Raw genomic sequence first — 22,668 nt, 5'->3', positions numbered from 1 at the left:
GAATTTGCCAGGCATGCTACCCGCCTTGGGCCTGGATGCCCATTCCCAGATATCTGCCTACTTTTTACCCTTACTTCAGTTCTCAGCTCGAGGGTCACCCTTACAGAGAGTCCTTCCTTGACCATCCCAATTAAAATAGCAAGCTCTACCCCAGCCCTGCAGAACCACTTTATTCTTCTTTTTCTCCATTGAAGTCATCAACACTTATGCTGAACTGCTCGTTGGTACTGGTCAGGGAGGCAGGGGCTTGTTTTTGTTTCCTGTTGTAATGCCAAGGCCATGGAAACAGGCCTGGCACAGAATATATGTTCAGTTAATGTTGAATGGATGAATAAATATATCTTGGTTAGGGTTTTTTTTTTTTTCCTTTTTCACATAATGTGTTGGCAAAGTATAAAAAGAATAATACCCAGTATATGTGGAAATGTCATTTGTTACCACCTTTTTCAGGGGAAAAGTGGTAACAGACAGGAAAAGTTCAAATGCTCCTACCCTAAAATTCCCCAAATTCCATGATATATAGCTTTCGAGTCTCTCAAGTTTTCGTCCTTACCGAGCCCCTGTCAGTTGGCTGACCATTCCAAATACCCTCTGGGCCTGTAGCACTTGCAGCTCCCTTGTATTTAAAACGTGAGACAATATTATCAGATCGCGTCCAATTTTTCGTGATCACATGTAAGCACTGTATCAGTGAACATATAAGTGTTTTCCTGCGAGCATCTATATTATAGTCTAAATAGTTTGGCTTCTGTGCTACCCGCGATCAAAAAGCCTTTGAAGGAAGTGATGCAGTCAAATTGCGTTTCCCAAAGCTTTCTGTGTCTCTAGGGTAGAGATGGGCTGTGCGTGTCCCACTGGAGAAAATGAAGACTCGGAGCAGGTCAGTTTGCCACAGGCCAAGGAAGATGATGCCACGATGGCCTGGATACCAAGAGCGGCCCAGAAGAGGCGCCAACAGACGTGTGTTTCATTGAGATGTTTGGATGTAGGGTTCTAAGCTATACTTCCCAGCTGTCTGATGGTATCATTCAAGAAGACCGGGAACGTAGGAGTTTAAAATCGGCCCTGTGCCGTTAGGTGTCTTTGAGACATTAACGTGGAGACGTCCCGTAGGTTGCACAAGCACAATGCAATCATCTTTGCATTCTTCACCAGAAACGATGTCGCCGGGCGCTTCTTCTCAGTACTTCCCGAATGTCTCACACACACACACGCACCCCGGGAAGCCCTCGGGCGCGGGGCTGGCCACCCCACGCATGCGCAGTGGCACCACGCGCGGACACGACCGAGGGCAATGCTGTTTCCGTAGCCCGAAGCGACATCCTTCTGAGTCTCCATCAAAAAGGCGGGAACTAGGCACCAGGCGGGGGAGCGATGGGACGCGCGCCTCCGCACGTCCCGCCCCTCCCGGCCTCTGATTGGTGGGTGGGCCGGGCCGGCGGCCGAGGGGCCTGCCGCACGGGCTGTCAGTCTCCCGGGGGCGGGCCCGCCACGCCGGCCCGGAGCCCTCCTGCCTCAGCCCCGGTGCCGACGTGTGGAGGGAGGCGGCCGCAGGCGGTTGGGACCCGGGCGTGGGTGCCAGTGGGAGGGGGGATGGGAGGCCTGCGGCTGCTGGCGGTGGCCCTCACCTGCTGGTGGTGGCCGCCGGGCAGCCAGGGCAAGACCCTGCGGGGCAGCTTCAGCAGCGCCGCGGCCCGAGACGCTCAGGGCCAGAGCATCGGCCACTTCGAGTTCCACGGTAGGTGCGGGGGCGGGGAGCGGGGTGCAGGGTGCAGGCGCGGGGGCCCAGCCCGCGGGCCGCCCCACCCCCGCCTCGCCGGAGGGGGGGCTGGCGAGGGCGGAGGCGACGCGGGGCACTACCGCCACCGCGCCCGGACGCCCCGCGCCGCCGGCATCGTGGGGTGCATCAGTGCCGCCCCCCATTCCGGGTCAGCGCCCCGCGACTGTCTTCTGCGCTCACAGCACCGTTCCCCCGACCCTCCCTGCAGACGCGAGCCGAAGTACGGAGGACCTCTCTGCTGCATCTTTCGAGATCCTTCCCCCAAGGAAGCATCGTCGGCTCACTCCTGTCTCAGCCTGGTTATATACACTAAGGCTCTGGACGTAGGCGTGCACTGAAGCTCCAGAACCTAGACTTACTGGGTTTAGTCTTTGTTTTTAAGATAAATTTGCTAAAACCTACGTGAAGCACAGAGGTTTTGGAAACCAAATAAAACACCTGCTAATCTAGTGGTCACAGTTGCTAGGACAGTTTGATGACTCCGCTAACTGAAGGAGTAGGTTTTCTGTGGACCAGAAGGCCTAGAATTAACTTGACGGAAATGCATATAAATGTGCCCTGGGAGCTTCAGCATTTGCATCTGATCTGACCTGGCCCTTCTCCAACGTGAACTGCATTTGAGGTTTACTTTCTGGTCTCCCTCAAAAATCAATAAATGTAAAATGAATGAATTTGCAACTCATTCTAATTTTTGCTGTATTTGCACTCTCAAAATTTAAGTGATTTTCTTGGTACATACTTTTGGTACTCTCTTTCACTGCTGCTGTATTGCACGTAATTATTTGCCGTGATGAGGTTGGTATCCTTGATTATACAGTTTTTTAGCATTAAAAGATGCAGCGTCAGACTGTTGTCCCACAGAGATTAATAGAAGAGAAAATAATGGGAAAGAATAAGATATTAGAAACACGAAGCTATTTTGGTATCCCCAGAGAGGATAATAGAAGACAAGGTAATAGAAAATAAGATAATAGACGATAATAGAAACAAGAAGCTGTTATGGAAATTTCATATATTGCAGAATTACAGAATTGGTGGTATAAAGGCAGAGGAACCTGAATTTTTTTTTTTATTTTTTTAATTTTTTTATTTTTTTAATTTTTTTATTTATTTTTTTTTTGAATTTTTTTTTTTTTTTTTTTTAATTCAGAATGTTTAAAGTAGTTGAGAGAAGGGAATGTAACCTAGTTTTCCAAAATTCAGTGTGGCACAGAACTTGGGTGAAGAAAAAACTTTAGAAACACTTTGTTATTATTTTTTAGGTCACATTTTTAGTTTTTTTGATCAGCTGGCTGTAACTGTACTCTGTATATTGTCAATGATAGGAAAGACACTACAATAAATGGCACAGGCACAGTGCTGGAAAACCTGGGGTATGTAGAAGCTATGATGTGGTTATCACTCATGACTAGCAGAGGGACTTAGACAACCCGGATATTTCATGATTACTTGGTAAACATGGGGGAGAAACAGGAAAATCATATATCTCAAGGAAGATTGAGGAGTTGAGTATTCCAAGTATATTAACACACATACGTGCTCTTTCTATGTGTGTGTATATATGTATTTTTATTATTACCAGTTTTTAGTGAATTTGAATTTAGTAAAAATAATAATACCAAACTATACTGAAATAATAAACTAACTCAGAATGCAATTTAAGATGTTAAGCCTTCGAGTCACTTCTAAAATTTTGGATAGTTTATAATATAATCAATGTATGTAGGAGACTTGGACATTTCCTTGATACATACTATACATTTACATTTATTTAAAATGTTTAATCAAAGTGATAATTATAATAACAAATGTGACAACAGCACAGGAGAAGAGATCTTAAAATGAAAAAAAGTCTCCTGCTTTACTTCTCATCGACAGTCCTAGAGACAACTACTTTTTGCCATTTCATTCAGGGCCTGAAATGTACTCAGTGTGTGCAACCAGGGTTATTCTGTAATGTCTCACAACATCTATTCTGCAGGTTTTCTTGTAAAAGTCACAAATGTCAAATTTTTTATCAGGTGTAAAATGTCTACCCCCAAACTAATTTCTTTAAACTTTCTTGCTATTAACTATGCCTATTTTTTTACATTAAAAGTATAATTAAATATTAACATGCATGTTATATTGGAAAACAAGAGAAACTTTGCTGGGAAATTTCTATAGAGAGTTTATGTACCAATATTAAAGATGTGGAGTGGTTGTGAAATGAGGCAAAAGTTCTGTTATAGTGAATGTCCACGTACAGCAGATGTTGCTGTGTATTCTGTGAAATGGCATTACTCTTCATTGGAAGTGTAAGGAGACACCACACATTAATTTGGATAATTAATACGAGTAGTCTCTTGATTTGCACCTGGATAGGATATTCATTCCAATGTAGTCTACCTAGTTGAGTGAGATTTAAGAAAAACTGTACTCTTGGGTATTATATAAGACTGATGAATCACTGAATTCTACCTCTGAAACTAATAATACACCATATATTAGTTTATTGAATTTAAGTTAAAAAATTAAAAAAATAAGAACAGCAAGAAAAACTGCTCTTTAAATTCCTATTCTGATAAATGGAGGTGTCAAATTGTCTTATCATGTCAGTTCTGTAACAAACAAAACTAGTTAATAATTTTTGTTTTAATGTCAAGGTGACCATGCTCTTCTTTGCGTCAGAATCAACAACATAGCAGTAGCTGTTGGAAAAGAAGCTAAACTTTACCTGTTCCAAGCCCAGGAATGGCTAAAGCTACAGGAAAGCGGTCATGGTTATAGTTGTGGTGAAAAATTATCCAAAGCTCAGTTGACAAGTGAGTATTTCATTTTTTCTGTGATCAGTAGATATGTTCTTTTTTCCTCCTAAATGTTGAAGTTTTTGTTTTCATACCAAGGTATTTCATGACATCACACCGTGATGACATTTTCTTTAGTACATTTTAAGCTGAAGTATTCCTTGATCAAAGGATAGAATGCCATTTCCCTCCCTTTATCATTAAAAATTTTTGAAAAATATCCAGATAATGTTTAAAGACATACTTTACTTCATTCGGACTTCTTACAAGTTAAGTAATTCATATCAATATGGCAAATGTATTTTGGTCCAGTGGCAGCATGGGATAAATAACAGCATTTGTTGAATGCTTATTATCTCCTAGCATTGAGCTAAGCACTAAACATGTATTATCTCAGTTAATTGCATGATTTAGCTGAAGTGATGCTGTTTGGCAACATGTCATTGTCGTGTGGTGACACAGTATGTCATTTTAGGATGTACCAACATGGCATCATTTGTACACTTCTAGATTTGCCTCTGGAGAAGCTCTACTTTTGTTATCCTAGTTGCCTGTATCCTTGAACCCTTCCATTCTCATCAACATTATCCCAAGTATTAGGGTGCACTATCCAGAATTAGTGAAACTCTTTTTTAATTCCTGTAGAAATGAAGAGCATATACTGTGCTACCCATTTTACCGTTGGAAGTTAATTGGTTGTAGGAGACATTAGTAAATGTGAAGCAGCCATGAGAAAAAATAGGAATTATCCTTCTCCCCCTTCCCCCCTTATATTTCTGCTACCGTTCTGCATATCAGCGAGTCTGAATCTTCTTGTAATCTGGTCAAGTGAAACATTGCCATTTTCTGAACTTCTGGTCTTCCTAGTCTCAGCAGCTCTCTGGGTCCCTCATAAGGCAGCTAGCTAGAATACGGATAAGAGGAGAAGCCCCCAGGGGTGCATGGGTGCTCAGTTGGTTGAGCACCCAACTCTTGATTTCAGCTCAGGTCATGATCTCAGGGTTGCAAGATCGAGCCCCATATTAGGCTCTGCGTTCAGTGTGGAGTCCACTTTAGATTCTTTCTCTGCCTCCCTCCCCCCCCCCCCACCTAATGTTCTCTCTCTCTTTCAAATAAACAAATACATCTTTTAAAAAAAAGAGTAGAAGCTCCCCCAATCTTTGCCATCCTGTGGGGCAGGATGTGGGGATCTTTTATCTAGATTTATAAGATGATGTTGACAGTATGCTGAAGAAATGTTGAATGACTAGATTCAGACATCAAAGAGACAGTTACATAATTTTCCCTTTCCCCTGATTTTCAGAACTTAACTGGGAAATTTGTGCAAGTACTCATTACCAGTTATCTTTTCTTTTCCATACAATTTGGTCATTTAAATGTTCCACATATGTGTAAAAAGTTCTAGCCTTCCATTTCCACTTGTTATAATGTCCAAAACCAACTCATCATCTTGCCCATCCAAACTTCGTTGTCTTCCTCTTGCAGTGTTCCCTGTTTCAGGAACTGGCACCACCATCTGTCCAGTAAACAAGCTGGAACCCATGGAGTCTTCCAACACTCCCTTTTTGCCCTCTCCATCCCCTCCCAATCTGTCAGTAAGTGACCTCGAAGTATCTATGGAATTCATCTATTTTTCTACATCTCTGCCCCCACCATGTTATTCCAGGCTGCCATAATCTTGTGCCTGATGCAGTAGTCTCTACTTAGCCACTACAGCCATACTGGTGCCCCCTATAACCAGAGTGATCCTTCTGAACAGCAGATTTGATCATGACACAATCACTTCCTCATCACACCCAGAAATACCCCAGTCATTTTCTGCAACTCTTAGGACACAGACAGGTCTCCTTAACCAGATCAGCAAAGCCATCGTGGTCTAGCCATCGTGTACCCCCCAGGTTATCTCACAGCATTGTCCCCTTCTGCCTCATTTTACTTGTAGGCTTGCTTGTTTTATTTCATTGCCATCCTGTACCTTTGCATAGGTTTTTCCTCTATTTGTTCTTCTTTCCCTCTTTGGCTCTTCCCTCCATTTAGTTATTAACACTTAAGTTTTTTTTTTTTTTTAAGATTGTATTTATTTATTCATGAGAGACACAGAGAGAAAAAGAGAGACAGAGGCAGAGACACAGGCAGACGGAGAAGCAGGCTCCACTCAGGGAGCCCTATGTGGGACCTGATCCTGGGTCTCCAGGATCACGCCCTGGAGCCGAAGGCTGCGCTGAACTGCTGAGCCACCCAGGCTGCCCAACACTTGAGTTTCTATAGCTTGTTTTTCTTCCACAGCACATATTATAGTTACCACTTCACATCTTATTTACTTGTTATAAAATCAATCAGAGCAGCAGGGCTCCTTTGGTCTACTCATTTCACTGAGCACTCCCATTGTTTCATGTACTAGGCAAGGCACTTGTGATAAATCAGAGACCAAAATACACTTGCTTGGTCCTTGAGGCTAGTGAGGGTGACAGGGATGAATCTGATCAATGTAAATAAATGTGAAATTGGAATAGTGGTAAGTACTATGAATGTTAGTTACATGGTACTATGAGAATGAAATTTTACAATACCCTAGTAATTAAGTTTTTACTAAGTATTTGTAGGTTGAATTGTCATAGAACTTAGGACTTGAAGGGTGTTTTGTTTCTGTTTTTTAATTTTAATTCCAGTATAGTTAATAGGGTGCTATATTAGTTTCAGGTGTGTGATATAGTTATCAAACAATTTTGTACCTTACTCAGTGTTCATCATGATAAATGTTCTCTTAATCCCCTTCATCATTTTCACCTATCCTTCCACCCATCTACCCTCTGGTAACCATCAGTTTGTTCTTTATAGTTAAGAGTCTTTTTTTTTGGGGGGGGGGGTCTTTTTTCTTTGTTAGTTGGTGTTGTTTCTTAAATTCCACATATGAGTGAAATCATATGGTAATTGTCTTTCTCTGATTATTGACTCATTTTTGCAAATGGAAGATTTCATTTTTATGACTATTATACCATTGCGTGTACATATGTGTGTATATATATATATACATATATATATATATTTCTTTTTTATCCATTCATCTGTTAATGGACAGTTGGGTCACTTCCATATTTTGACTGTTGTAAATAGTGCAACAGTAAATATAGGGGTGTGTGTATCTTTTCAAATTAATGTTTTCATATTCTTTGGATAAATACCCAGTGGTGGAATTACTGGATCATATGGTATTTCTATTTTTAATTTTAAGAAACCTCCATACTGTTTTCCAGAATGGCTGCACCAGTTTGCATTCCCAACAAAAATGCAAAAGTTTTCCTTTTTCTCCACCATCCTTGCCAACAGTTGTTATTTCTTGTGTTTTTTATTTTGACCATTCTGACAGGTGTGAGGTGATAACTCATTGTGGTTTTGATTTGCATTTTCCTGATGATGAGTAATGTTGAGCATTTTTTTGATGTCTGTTGGCCATCTGTATGTCTTCTTTGGAGAAATGTCTGTTAATGTCTTCTGCCCATTTTTAATGGTTTATTTGTGGGGTTTTGGGTGGTGGGTTGTATAAGTTCTTTATATATTTTGGATACTAACCCTTTATCAGATGTGTCATTTGCAAGTATCTTCTCCCGTGTTGTCTTTTTGTTTTGTTGGTTGTTTCCTTTGCTGTGCAGAAGATTTTTATTTTGATGTAGTTCCAATAATTTATTTTTGCTTTTATTTCCCTTGCCTCAGAAGACATATCTAGAAAAATGTTGATGCAACTGATGTTAGAAAAACTACTGCCTGTGTTCTCTTTAAGGATTTCTATGATTTCAGGTCTCATATTTAGGTTTTTAATCCATTTTAGTTTATTTTTGTGTATATATATTTCCTTCTTTTGGATGTGGTTGTCCAGTTTTCCCAGCACCATTTGTGGAAGAGATTGAGGGTTTTTTTGGTTGCTAGGTTGATTGCTTTGTATTTGGCACCTTTTGTATTTGGTTGGTAGTTTGATTGCTTTGTATTTGGTCTTTTTCTTCCAGTAAAAACTTAGCAGGCTGTTTAAAGCTTTGAGCTGTAGTAATTGATTTAGTTTTTTATATTCCCTGGTTAATATCATACTGTGTATTATATGCACTTGCAAAAACATTTTTGTAACAGTCATACACCTTCGGTCACAGACCTTCTGTACAGGGAGACAGCATGGTACAATGGAAAGACTGCTAAACTGAGAATCACTGCCTGTTTTCTTCGAGGCTCAGTTTACCTACCCATACCACAAGAAGGTTGAAAATCAAACTGCTGCAATTTTAATTATAACTCTTTAGGATGGAGTTGCTTATATATAAAGCTATAACTTATAAACCTCTTACAGCTGTTTCTCAGACTATTTTTCCTTCTTCTCTATTCTTCTGTTGAATGCAAGGGTATTCTTTGGAATTATTGGAATGGAAGATCTCAGAAAATAGGAATTTGTGAGGAATGAAGATTGTTTTGTTAAATTTTGGGACCTGAAATAAATTAGGTTTCTGCAAATTTCATCAACTCTTTTCCCAGCAACAAAAGCCAAGTCTTAAGAAAATCTATATTCTCTAACTTTTACATATTAGTTATCGTATATACAGTATGTAATTGTTCAGGACCTTTGATGCATTGAAACAAAAAGCATATCCTTAAATTCATCACTATGTAGTAGTACCACATATTTTTAGATAATTTCTCATTTCCTGGCCATTAATGAGACTTTTAGGAAGCAATAGCTTTTTGCCTATTTGGTAATGAGTTCATTAACTATGCCAAACTTCTATGTAAAACCTTAACTGATGCTGCTGTGAACTATGAAAAGATTAGCAGATTTGAAAAATTCCTTAGTGTCAAATGTTGCTTGTGAGTATACATTGCCCCAAATTAATGTTTGAGAAATTATTTTTCAATCATCCTTTTAGTAAAGTCATAAAATGTCAGATTTTTAAAAAAATGATAAAAACTATTTTGTAGGTTTTTAAAGCTAGCAAACGAGACATTTAAAAGCACTGAAAATTATGACTTTATGTAAAAAAAATTAGCAAGGAGATTCAGGGTAATTTGCTGTCAGGTTACAAGAGCTAATATTTTACTTATAAAACATTTCAGTATTTTTTTAATATCATGCACAGTAATTCCTTTTGTGCATTTGGAATATTTTATAAATCATTTAAAAGTGTTAGCATTTTATTATTCTGTGTATTTTTGTTAACAGTATTCGTTTTGTTTTATAACATGATTGGGCAGCTAGCCATGTAACATTATTCTTTGCAATTCAAGTTTTGTTAATATGTGAGATACTAATTACATCAGCATGGAATATGCATGCTGTGTGGTAGTCTTTTGTCTCAAAAACAATGAACATACAGTTTTGTCAAGAGGCTTGTTTCCCAGGCTTGGTAAAACTGAAACAGGCCACAAGACAAAAAACTGAAGGCCATTATCACTTTTGAAGCACACTTTTGTTTTTATTTGATGTAAATCTGTATAATTGAAAAAACATTAAAAAGTATATTGGTGAAAAATATAATGGTTAATTTTTGTGTTGTTTTATCTAAGAAAAGAGTGCAAGTGATAAAACAGCAACATAGCAGAACCTTTATATTATAAGGTCCAGATTATGTAATTGTGAGCTGCACATTTTAAAAGCCTAATTTCTGAGCCACTAAAAGGTTAATCGTATATTAAATTCTTATTAAAGGTCTTCAAATATTTAATGGAAACTAGAGTCTTTGCTACAATTTCAAGAAGCTATACAGTAAAAAGATAAATAAATGAACCAAAAAACAACAGTATAAACGTCAGCTAAATTAGGATAGTCCAAATAAGCAATGCTATGGCATTGTTAATAAAATCATCTTATCCACTTTAAATATAGTTCATGAAATTCCCAGGTGTAAAGTCTAAGTCCTCAAAATTTGTATCCTGACCTGTATCTCATTTCTAAAGACAACTTATAAATAGCATTTTTTAAAAAAGATTGTATTTATTTATTCATGAGAGGCAGAGACATAGGCAGAGGGAGAAACAGGCTCCCTATTAAGAGTCTGATGCAGGACTTGATGCCAGAACCCCAGGATCACCACCTGAGCCAACAACTAACCCATCCAGGTGCCTCCCAAAATAGCATTTTTTAAACATTTTATTTGGAAAGTTTTCAATAAGTGAAAGTGTAGTACAGCTAACATTGGTATATCCTTTGCTTAGATTCAATAACTGTTAATATTTTGTTACATTGCTTTGTATTTGTATGTTTGTGATTTTTGTATTTAATCAAAGCATATGAAAATAAGCTGTTGACGTCATGAGCACTTTGCCCCACTTCTATATCAGCTTGCTTCTTAAAAGAGTAGGGACGTTTTTCTCCGTAACAACAATAGCATCATGACACCTAAGAAAATTAATAAGTTCATAAGCCAGTGTAGCTCAGTTGCTTAAGCCTACAGCTCAGGTCATAATCCCAGGGTCCTGGGATCAAGTCCCACATCAGGATCCCCATTCATTGGAGAACCTGCTTCTCCCTCTCCCTCTGGCCCTAATTCAGTGCTCCCTCTCTCAAATAAATAAATAAAATCTTAAAAAAAAAAAAAAGGCATTTTTTTCTTCAATTGAGAAAGTGAGGAGCCTGCTTCTCCCTCTGCATTCCCCCTGCTTGTGCGATCTCTTTCTCTGTCAAATAAATAAATAACATCTTTTTTAAAAAGATTTTTTCTTCAATTGAGAAAGACTAGCTGGCATGCTGTGGGGGCAATCTAGAGTTGGGAATTGAGACCATCATAATCTTATATTTTAAGAATATTTTGTATAGAATTATACTCTTTACATGGGATTTTCATATACTGTCTCATTTGCTTCTCACAAGAACTCTGAGTTAGACAGGTTAGGTATCTTAATTTTACTACTGAAAAAGCACATTTTGAGAGGTTAAGTAATTTATTTGGTGAGTTGCAAGGTTGTTAAGTAATAGCACCAACACTTCCTCCTTTAACTCTTCTACTCTTTTTATTATATGTAGCGTTTGAGACACTACTCTCCTACAACTTTGTGGTGGTGTTAGTGAGTGCCTCTTAAGTCAGAGTCATAGTTTCAAATTTGGAAGGCATCTTAGACATCATTAAGTGTTTCTCAGAAGGCTGCTATTGGCATTTGGGGCAGAACAGGTCTTTATTATATGAAACTTTACCTTGGATTGCATGAGGCTTAGTACAGCCTCCGTCCAAGGACCTTCTCAACTGTGTGACAACAGAACTGTCCCTACACATTTTCAAATCACTAGAGGGGAGCAGGATTACCCTGGAGGACACTTATTAGGATAACTATCTTGTCTTAAATAAAGGAAAAGGAGAATGAACCCATAATTCAGTAACTACTGTGTGACAGGTGTCATGCTAAGTGACTCCTATAACTTTAGTTTTCCTATCAGCTCTTTGCTCTAAGTATTACCTTCATTTTACAGATGAAGAAAGTGTCATTACTTATATAACTTGCTCAAGTTTACACAGAAGGTAAGTAAGTATTGGAGTCAGGATTCAAACACAGATCCGTGTGATGCCAGCATTCATAAGACTCCCCATGCCCCCGCCATATAGACCTGACCCAGTATAACAGCTCTTATATTCTGGTCATTTATGTTCTCCTTTCAGTTCCTTTTTAAAGAATGATCAATGAGAAAAAGATTCTGGAAAATCTTTTGAAGGTATTTGTTGGTCATAGTTTTTAGGTATAATAATGATTCCCTGAGTTGAATGCTCCATTTTAACTCAAATCCAATTTTCAAAAGTATCACTGCAGTTGTTACACAGCATTGTGAAATGTAGTTAATGCCATAGAACTGTACACTTCAAAAAGGTTAAAATGGTAACTTTTATGTTTATATATATTTTACCACAATAAAAAGATCTACTTGAAGACTTTGAAATATTTAAAATTCAGATTCAAAATGTCATTTGTGGTGTTTCACAATACTTTTATAGTGACTCCTTTGGTTAAGATACGTTATTTATATCTGCCTTATGATTTACAGACCTTATTCCAGTACTATACCAGGGCTTCGATTTTCAAGATAGTAAGAACAAAACAAAAGAATTCTGTGAGTTGATTATATGACTAAAATGAAAACATTTGTTTTCTTTCTCTTTAAAGTGACCATGAATCAGACTGAACATAATCTGACAGTATCCCAGATTCCATATCCACAAACGTGGCATGTGTTTTATGCAGACAAGTATACGTGCAGAGATGACAATGAGAATTCTCAGGTGGAAGATATCCCATTTGAAATGATGTTACTAAACCCAGATGCTGAAGGGAATCCATTTGATCATTTTGGTGCTGGAGAATCTGGTAAGAATATATATATACATAAGTGTATATTCTAAATATAGAAAAAAATTATGCACAAATATCTTTGTTATGTTTTTTGAATATTAAAAATTAAAAACAACTTAAGTGTCCAACAGGCAGATGGTAAGTGAATCCTCTTACAGCATTTTAATAGCTATAATATTAAGTTAGAAAAGCAGAACATTTAACTTTATATTTTATAATTTGAAGTATGTTAAAAAAGGCAGATAATTAAGCAGAAAGAAGGACAAAAATATTAACAGATTGTTTCTGTGTTTTGGGTAGTAGAATTATGGATGGTTTTTAGTTTTCTCTATACATTCTAAACCTTTTTGCTTTTTTGATAACCTAGCATTAATCTTTATAAACAGAAAAATGCTAATAAATAGAGCAACCTAAATTGGAAAATCAGTTTTTAAGTGAGATAGAAACTGCACTACTTTATATGGCTGTCCTTTCACCAAGTTGTGTAAACTGGTTAGGGATTGTCTTTGTGGGAGCTTGCAACCATTTTAGGAATGATCAAAGTTTGTAAAGTTTCCAGAATCCAATTTACTTCCATAAATATTTCGTCAAAATTTTAGATTGACTACGTATTGCCCTACAGAAGCAAGATTCCTAGCCCAAACAGAAATGAACAACTTCTTGTGATTAATGATAAACATCTATACAGTATTTTAGTAGATTTGTAAATTAACATGTCAGAATGAAGACTGAGATTGTAGAATGTCTATCAAAACAAAGGATTAGGAGTTTACTTCTTAATGAGTTCATTACCCATTTGGAAGAATCAATCTGCTTAGAGAGAAATTCAACCCATTAAATCTCATTGACCATCAAGATAAGTGGGTGCAGGTAGAACAGAAATTGAGACTACGTTAGATGAAACCAATTGCCTAGTTCAAAATGTATATTGCCACAGATAGAAATTTAACTCAAGGAACATGTGTTATGGGGATCCCTGGGTGGCGCAGCGGTTTGGCGCCTGCCTTTGGCCCAGGGCGCGATCCTGGAGACCCAGGATCGAATCCCACGTTGGGCTCCCGGTGCATGGAGCCTGCTTCTCCCTCTGCCTGTGTCTCTGCCTCTCTCTCTCTCTGTGACTATCATAAACAAATAAAAATTAAAAAAAAAAAAAAGGAACATGTGTTATGGACACCAGGTCACCAGTAACTTAATGTATGAAGAGAGAAATTTTTTTAATATCTTTTAGTCTGAAAAAATATTTACATGGTGACACAATGGGAACCCAAACATTTTTAAATAAAGTTCTTTTTGTGAAGGAAATGACAAAAGGGATAAGCTACTCGAATTATTATTATTATTTTTTTAAATTTTTATTTATTTATGATAGTTACAGAGAGAGAGAGAGAGGCAGAGACATAGGCAGAGGGAGAAGCAGGCTCCATGCACCGGGAGCCTGATGTGGGATTCGATCCCGGGTCTCCAGGATCGCGCCCTGGGCCAAAGGCAGGCGCTAAACCGCTGCGCCACCCAGGGATCCCTCGAATTATTTTTGAATGCAAACAAACTTAAAGGTTAAATTTTTCTTAATAGTAGTGTGGATCAGTATGGGTCATTACTAAAAGTTACTTCAGTCCTACCATTTCTTTTATATTGATTGATTGATTGATTGATTGATTGGAGGAGAGTAGGAAGGAGATAGGGAGAAGCCCAAGCAGGTTCCAAGCCCCCCAGCACAGAGCCCGACTCGGGGCTTGATCTCATGACCCTGAGATCATGACCTGAGCTGAAATCAAGAGTCCATTGCTTGACCCACTGAGCCACCCAGGTGCCCCATTTTTTTATCTTTATAAACTTTGACATTTATCTTCTGTAGTTTGGAAAGGCATTGATGAAACCTAGTCTACTGATAGCATTGGATAGACAGATGAAACCCAGGTCTACTGATAGCATTGGATAGACATTGGATAGCATTGGATAGAGACTAATTTGCTTGTGAAGTCCCTTTTAACCATAAGTCTTTATTATTTCATGTGACAGTTATTTTTAGGACTGGTAAAGACTCAGCAGTCCCTGAATGCTCTGCTACAGTCACTTTATGTGCAAACTATACAGCCTATGGTGTAGTTTAATCCAAAAGCTCTTTCACCTGTTGCCTTCCTGGCAATTTGCCTGTAGCTCAAGAGGTTATTTTATGGGGATCCCTGGGTGGCTCAGTGGTTTGGCACCTGCCTTTTGCCCAGGGCACGATCCTGGAGTCCCGGGATCGAGTCCCGCGTCAGGCTCCTGGCATGGAGCCTGCTTCTCCCTCTGCCTATATCTCTGCCTCTCTCTCTCTCTCTCTATGTCTATCGTGAAATAAATAAAATAAAATCTTTAAAAAAAAAAGAGGTTATTTTATTTATTTTGTGGATGCTTGAGATTCTACTAGATCCTATAGTGATTGTTTTGCTTCCTTATCCAGGCTTTCATTTATGGTCTCTTTCCTCATTCCTGATTACACATCTGAACATTGACTGTAGGCCACAGAGTGGTCACATTTGTGGCCTCTGCCACCTTTGGGCCACTGAATGTCAGCCATACTTGCCCTGGCTCACCCTGAACCTTGTCCATATCTTCCGGTGTTTTTTCCAACATCCTGAATGCTTAGCTTTTTCTTAGGGTTCACATGAACCATTCTCATTCAACTAGTCCTGACTCTGAGCTACCTTCTCCAAGACTGAGTTTGATTTGATGTTTATGTTTATGTCTGAAATCTGTCTTATACTAGAATGGAGAAAGTTACATTGGTCATATCACCAACAAACATTTAAATGAGGGGCAAAACCTCACTATAGTATGGATTTTCATTAAGCATGATTCAGTGCAAGGTTAATCTGTGGGGATTGATTATTAACAAGTACCAGCAGTACTTAAAAGTATTCAAAGTTGTTATGTGGCTGGCTTAATTTCTAGGGACTCACATCATCTTATTGATTAAAATGTATAAAACCCTTAAAATATGATTAATTCTACATCAAAGTGTAATAAATCAGTGGTCCTCAACCCATCACTGTACATCTGGAGAACTTTAAAAAAAAATACAAATGTCTACCCCCTGAGACTTAGAAAGATTTGGTTTTGGAGTGAAAGCCAGGCAACTGAGCTTTGTCAAAGCTCCAAGTTGATTCTAATGTGCAGAACCAATGATCTTAAAGTCCATGTCCCGGGATGCCTGGGTGCCTCAGTGGTTGAGTGTCTGCCTTTGGCCCAGGGTGTGATCCTGGAGTGCTGGGATTAAGTTCCACATTGGGCTCCCCGCAGGGAGCCTGCTTCTCCCTCTGCCTATGTCTCTGCCTCTTTCTGTGCTCTCATGAATAAATAAATAAAATCTTTTAAAAGTAAAAAAATAAAAGTCCATGTCCCACATTGGTTGGTATCATATTGGTTTTACAGTAGAGCCTTGAGAAGGATTCTTCCTACTTACGTAGCCTCAGGTGTGGAATTTCTTTCCAAGAAATAATCCCAGTTCATTTTAGAAACTTCTGCTCATTTGTCTAATTTTCTGCCCTGAGTAGGGAAAATTGATTTACTATGGTTTTTACTGAGAATTGACTATTAAGCCGTATGTCTAAGGAGTTTGAATTAGAATAACTTGGTGTGGGTAGCTGCAATTAATGTTACATGTTATTCTGGTTAGATTTTATAATTTGCTTTCTTTCAAACAAATTATGTATTTTGTATCTATTAGACTGCAGTTAATCTCATATTTTATAGATTGGTCTAGTTTTAAAAAAAAAACTAAGGCAAGGATGATGCTACTTGACAAAATACTACATAGGAATATTATATTTTAAGGTAGAATAAAGTAAAACTGCTTCTTAAAAAAATTAGAATCTGGGCAGCCCGGGTGGCTCAGCAGTTTAGCACCTGCCTTCAGCCCAGGGTGTGATCCTGGAGACCCGGGATGGAATTCCACATGAGGCTCCCTGCATGGAGCCTGCTTCTCCCTCTGCCTGTGTCTCTGCCGCTCTCTCTCTCTCTTTCTTTCTCTCTCTCTCATGAATAAATAAATAAAATCTTTTTTAAAAAATTAGAACCTTCATTGACTATAGTTGTGCTCTTGTTAGAAACCAAAATAAGTAGTCAGAATCCTGAGAATTAAAGTATTATCATCCAAAGTAGTCTGGTTTTCATCAGAATATTATTCTCTGTCACATCTGCTATCTCATTGTTTTTAAGATTCCAGATATTGGCTCTGGTAACATGTTGGAATGCTTTTGCTTTAAAGTAATAGAAAACTTTAATGCATGTAGTATAGACAATAAGGAAATTATCTTATATAACAAGAATTTCTGAGGCTTCTTCACGGTGGTTTATTTAGCATCTCTGTACCCTCCTATCTTCTGTCAGCTTTGTCCTTAGGCTAGCTCCCTCATGTCCAAAGTTAACTGCAGTTCACTTTGTGGGCATTGAATCTAGATAATGACAAAATTCAGTATCTCTTTTTTGAGAGCAAGGAAACCTTTCTTAGAAGCTTCCTCATCAGATTTCCCTGTCAAAACTGGGTCACGTGCCCTTGCTCTACAACATCATAAGAGAAATGTAAGTGAAAGTGTCAGAAGGAAGATAAGGGTAGACGAATTTGTGAGTAAAGGGTTAGGCATACCCCTTATTGGCAGGGGTGTTGGAATTTCTGTGATGAGTTTAGACTAATTAGGATATATCTTGAAACTCTTGAGGGTGGCATGGACATTGGGGTAGGTGGGAGTGTTCCAGTGCTGCACCCATGACCCAGTGACTGTCTCCTTTACCCTCTTTTCTCCCATCTCCCATCATTTAGCTGGAGCGGAGTTTTTTGAAGCTTTCCTGTAAGTTTTCTTCCTGCTGAATTTTGCCAGTGCTTTTTCCCATTAAGCTTGCCTTAAAATCTACACATTTCCTTATAACATATGTGTTTGCCACCTGGTGCGTGCTCATTTAACAGTATTCTTCTTTTGTGTGTAGGTGAAATTTAATACTTAGTACCCACTTATCTAAAAATTAGAATTTAATTTCACAGTGAACAAATATAGATTGTTTTCTTATGATGGATGGTAACAGGACAAAAGTAAAATTGATCACTGAAAAGAAAAAAAACGGACTTTTTTTTTTCTAGAGGGAATTTATTTAAAAGAACAGTGAGTGCAGAATCCACATTTTATCTTTAGACTATCTTTTGGATAGGATCAAGGTAAAAATAGTAAATGAACAAAGTACAAGACACAAATGTCTTGAGCTAGTGCAGGTTATTTAATACATTATCTGAAGGAAATAATTTGTTGGTTATAATGTTAGCTTTTCTGGAAGGTACATTTAATCTTGATTATTCCTAAAACATTTTTTTGCTACTAACAGATGTCTTCTTTTCAAAAGTACCTTCCTCCTATGTTATTCTGATTACTCAGTAAATAGTCTGAGGATTTTCTTTTCATGGCGGATTTGTAACGGATGGAGTGTGAAACTTTATCTTGTAATAGATACTCTGTAAAGTACTATGAGTAAATAAAACAAAAAGAATGCCATATTTAATTCTTTATACTAAGAAGGAAAAATAAAAGCTAAGATTCAAAAGACAGAATTGCATGAAGAATTTTACTGACCCACAGTGTTAATACATTTAGCGTATTTTCTGTCTTGTTCCATTACTATAACAATCCCAGGCTTATTGTCCCATTATTTCTAGAGCTGGAATGCTGCCTATGTAAGGAGTTTAAAAAGAAATTATGCCTCTTGAGTTATTTGATCTTCTCTTCCTGAAATCTAAACGTGCTTTTTCACCTGAATGAGGGAAGTGAACATTTATATATGTAGAGCAGGAGAGACACCCAGTGGCTGAAATACTACTTATCTCCTTTTTTCCCCCTAACCATTGCAAAAATATGATTGAGATTGAACTGTTTATTGACTGCTTTTCTACTATTTGTATCTTCTAGATTGCTTTTTCAAAATTAATACTCCCTTCTCTGCCCACTGATTAGAGTTTACCTCAAATGGTAAACTGGAGCAGATTCAGCTTCATGATTGGATGGAAATGATTGCAGTTTAGGCTGTTCATCCACAGATTCAGTAGAGACAGCTCTGTTCACAGCCACCATCATTATACTCCAGTGGTATTTAGATACAATATGAAATCTTAATATTTGGAACTAGTTTTAGATGTAACTAAGTCAGTGTAAGTAAGATGTTAAACTCAAAGCTACTCCTCTAGGTTATGATAAAAATTTTCTGATATTTCTGAGAAATGAAGACACAGTCAAAAGATTCAGGTGATGCAGAAAAAGGGATGCAAATCTTGGGATGCATGAAGACTGTACTGGAAAGCTGTTGGTAGGAACTAGAGGCTGCTTAACAACTGGCACCGTTTTTAATATAAAGTCTGCTCGTTTACTCTGTTTTTGTTTTTACCAACCAGCTCCCTTTGCTTGTTTGATATTTCTGCTTACTCAGAATATTTATTTCACTGTGGCCTGATTTGACTTCAATGTCAGCTCCTTTCAACCTCAATTTCTGCTGCCTAGTTCTTTCCATGTTTTATGGTTTGATTTCCTGAGAGACTGATTAGCCTGACTTATCTTTGAGAACCAAATTATTCTGGTGGCCAGCAGCTAGTCTTTGGGTTGGTGGCCATTTGGTCAAGTATTACAGTTTTAGCCAACTGTGGGATGGAGTCTCATGGTCACCATAGAATTTCCTCTTTGACAAGAGCTGCAGACAGTTTACTTCAGAAGGGGACTGCAGTCATAACGTATTTTGAAACTTTGTTCCACTGGAAATGTAAGATAGTGGTATATTCCAGAGCTGTGTTTTTGTATCAGAATCACCTGATGGGCTTATTAAAACACAGCTTGCTGGTCCCCTCTCCCAGAATTTCTGATATAGTAGATCTGGGATGAAGCCCAAGAATGTGCATTTCTATTTCTAACAAGTTCCCTATTGATGCTGCTAGTCTGGAGATTGCACTTTGAGAACCATTGTCAGGGTATATTAAGCTATTGTTGACAAAATCTGTTCCTAAATTTCATACTAAAGTAATCCACTTTGGGGGTAAAAAGTCTGTCTGACTGAATGCTAACATCCTTGTTTTAATTTACAATTTTCTTATGGTTAGTCTTCAGGCTTATTGCCTAAGGATCCTTTTATAGAGATTGACTTTACCTACTTTAGTTTAATCTGCCTTCTTATATTTAAACCTTTATCCCAAAGTAAAAAATTGTTTACATTTTAATAATTTCCTTCTTTTTCCATACATAAGTGAAAGCTATGACTCCAGTTAAAAAAAAACAGTTTTAGAAATATATTGTCAGGAAGATTTAAAAGCCACCCCACACTATTACTGGCTTTGTTGTACTGAAGCAAACTCCTTTCTTCTCTTCACAGGGTTACATGAGTTCTTTTTCCTCCTAGTCCTGGTGTACTTTGTGCTTGCTTGCATTTATGCTCAGTCATTGTGGCAGGCTATCAAGAAAGGAGGGCCCATGCACGTGATCCTAAAGGTTCTGACAACTGCACTGCTGCTGCAAGCCAGCTCAGCTTTAGCTAATTACATTCATTTCTCCAGGTAACTTGAAACCTCTAAAACTGTGTTCACCATTACATCTAATTAATCCTAATTAGTTCCCCCAAATTATGCTGCCTTTGATTATGAACCATCTCTTCGCATTTGTAATTTACACTAATAGTCTTCTCTTCAATTCCTCAGTTACTCCAAAGATGGAATAGGAATACCTTTTATGGGAAGTTTGGCAGAATGTGAGTATCTTTCTAAGGTATATTTTTTGAAACATAAATTTGCTATTTGCCTCTGTTTTGTTTTTCTTTTTTGTCAATTATTTTTTGTCCTGATAGAATTTTTCTATCCAGGGTTGGTTAGAATTCAGCCCCACTGAAAAGAGGGTTACAGATTTAGTTCCCATCTGTCCTGTATAGTTTCTTCTTGATAATAGGTCATGTGTGTAATTCATCATTGTTTTTGGAGCATGTTTATATGCATTCTCTGTTTATCTCAATAAAAACTTGATGAAGTAGAGACATTTACACCTATCTTGCACATAAAGAATCTGGGCTCATTGGCAAGAAGCACATTTCCAAATGTCAGTAGTTCTGAGGGGTAGAGACAAAACTCAGACTCAAGTTTTCTGATCCTAAAGCTGAAGGTTGTTTTCCTCCTTTCATCCCTTTTTTTGACTTTTCCTATTTTCTGATCCAGAGTCAGAGAGTATACCTGTAATTGAATTGACCTCACAGCTTTGTTCTTTTATTTATACAAGGAATTTTATGAAGTAATTTTTCAACTAAGCATGATAGGAAAAATATTTAAAAGTTCCCACAATCTAGAATGCCATTCTCAGTCCCAGAAAAATAGTCAAGATTTGCTGTAAAAAAGCAAATTCTTGGGATCCCTGGGTGGCGCAGTGGTTTGGCGCCTGCCTTTGGCCCAGGGCGCTATCCTGGAGACCCGGGATTGAATCCCATGTTGGGCTCCCGGTGCATGGAGCCTGCTTCTCCCTCTGCCTGTGTCTCTGCCTCTCTCTCTCTCTGTGTGTGACTATCATAAATTAAAAAAAATAAAATAAAATAAAAGTCAAAAGATTCTGTTTAAAAAAAAAAAAAAAGCAAATTCTGAATATGCAACCATTCTAGGATTTACTTTTTAAAATATTTCCGTAATTCTCTCATAGTCTCGTCTTTCTTTAATAGGGTAGCTCATGGTAATCTTGTAGTAATCACAGAACCGATTTTCCTCATCTTGCTGCCTAAGATTCTAAACCTTCTAGAAACTTTGTTTTCCTGCTGAAGAGGACACATACTGGTCATCTCTTGGACACGAAGAAGAGTTGCTTCTCTTTTTTGAACATTTTTGGGAGCTCTGGTTTCTCCTGCTCTTGTCTCTTAGGTGACTCAGGATGTTTAATAGAACCATAGAATTTTAAAGCTGAATGGAACATGAGAAATAATTTAGCTTATGCATTTTAGAAGTTGCAAAGCGCACAAAAACGCATGAGTGGAAGCTATCACTGAAATCAAGGACTTTTGAAGTTTTGTGTCTGCTGTATACAAAATAGTGTTTTAGGCTGGCATCTTCACTGTAGGTTTAAAAAGCAAAGTTTTTTCTTTTTATTAAACTACTATAAATGTTACTAAATGTTGGTATTCAGACAACAGATTTGATTAAATGATTAAAATGTCAAGATTCTTGGGATCCCTGGGTGGCGCAGCGGTTTAGCGCCTGCCTTTGGCCCAGGGCGTGATCCTGGAGACCCGGGATTGAATCCCACGTCAGGCTCCCAGTGCATGGAGCCTGCTTCTCCCTCTGCCTGTGTCTCTGCCTCTCTCTCTCTCTCTCTCTCTCTCTGTGACTATCATAAATAAATAAGTAAAAAATAAAAAAAATAACTGAATTTCAAAAAAAATAAAAATAAAATGTCAAGATTCTTAATAAAATCAAACAGAATAGGATTTTTATGTGGCCTGTTATTTTATCTACAGTTATCTTTCAGTGTCAGATAAGCAGTGTTCTACCTAATGCTTACATATTGGCATTCTGTTAATATGTGCTTCACACCTACTATACAAAAAAATGAGCCAGAACATCAGGGCTCAGGTATTTGTTTTTGCTAATTAGCAACTTATGCAGGAATATTCCTTTGCCTGACTTCTTCCAGTAACGGAATATGTATTCGTGAGATGTTAAATAAAAGTAACTGACATCACAGACATTTAAAATCTGTGATGAGAGAAAATTGTGCTTGATCTGAAAGGCCATGACATTTTGTACTATTCAAATATAGTGAC

General features: G+C 38.0%; 1 protein-coding gene across 1 annotated transcript in view; it reads left to right on the top strand.

Annotated features, from left to right (window-relative positions):
* The first annotated feature begins 1,491 nt into the window (after window positions 1-1,491).
* Window positions 1,492-22,668, top strand: part of GPR180 (G protein-coupled receptor 180) — a 32,006-nt gene continuing 10,829 nt past the window's right edge. The window contains exons 1-5 of the mRNA XM_077855184.1: window positions 1,492-1,738; window positions 4,426-4,584; window positions 12,691-12,891; window positions 20,254-20,434; window positions 20,576-20,625. Coding sequence (XP_077711310.1) covers window positions 1,594-1,738; window positions 4,426-4,584; window positions 12,691-12,891; window positions 20,254-20,434; window positions 20,576-20,625 — 736 coding nt within the window. The 5' untranslated portion in view covers window positions 1,492-1,593. The remainder of the gene's footprint in view (window positions 1,739-4,425; window positions 4,585-12,690; window positions 12,892-20,253; window positions 20,435-20,575; window positions 20,626-22,668) is intronic.

Source organism: Canis aureus, chromosome 17, assembly GCF_053574225.1.
Source record: "Canis aureus isolate CA01 chromosome 17, VMU_Caureus_v.1.0, whole genome shotgun sequence".
Lineage (NCBI taxonomy): Eukaryota > Metazoa > Chordata > Mammalia > Carnivora > Canidae > Canis > Canis aureus.
The sequence above is the reverse complement of the archived record's forward strand: the minus strand, read 5'-3'. Positions and strand labels throughout refer to the sequence as shown.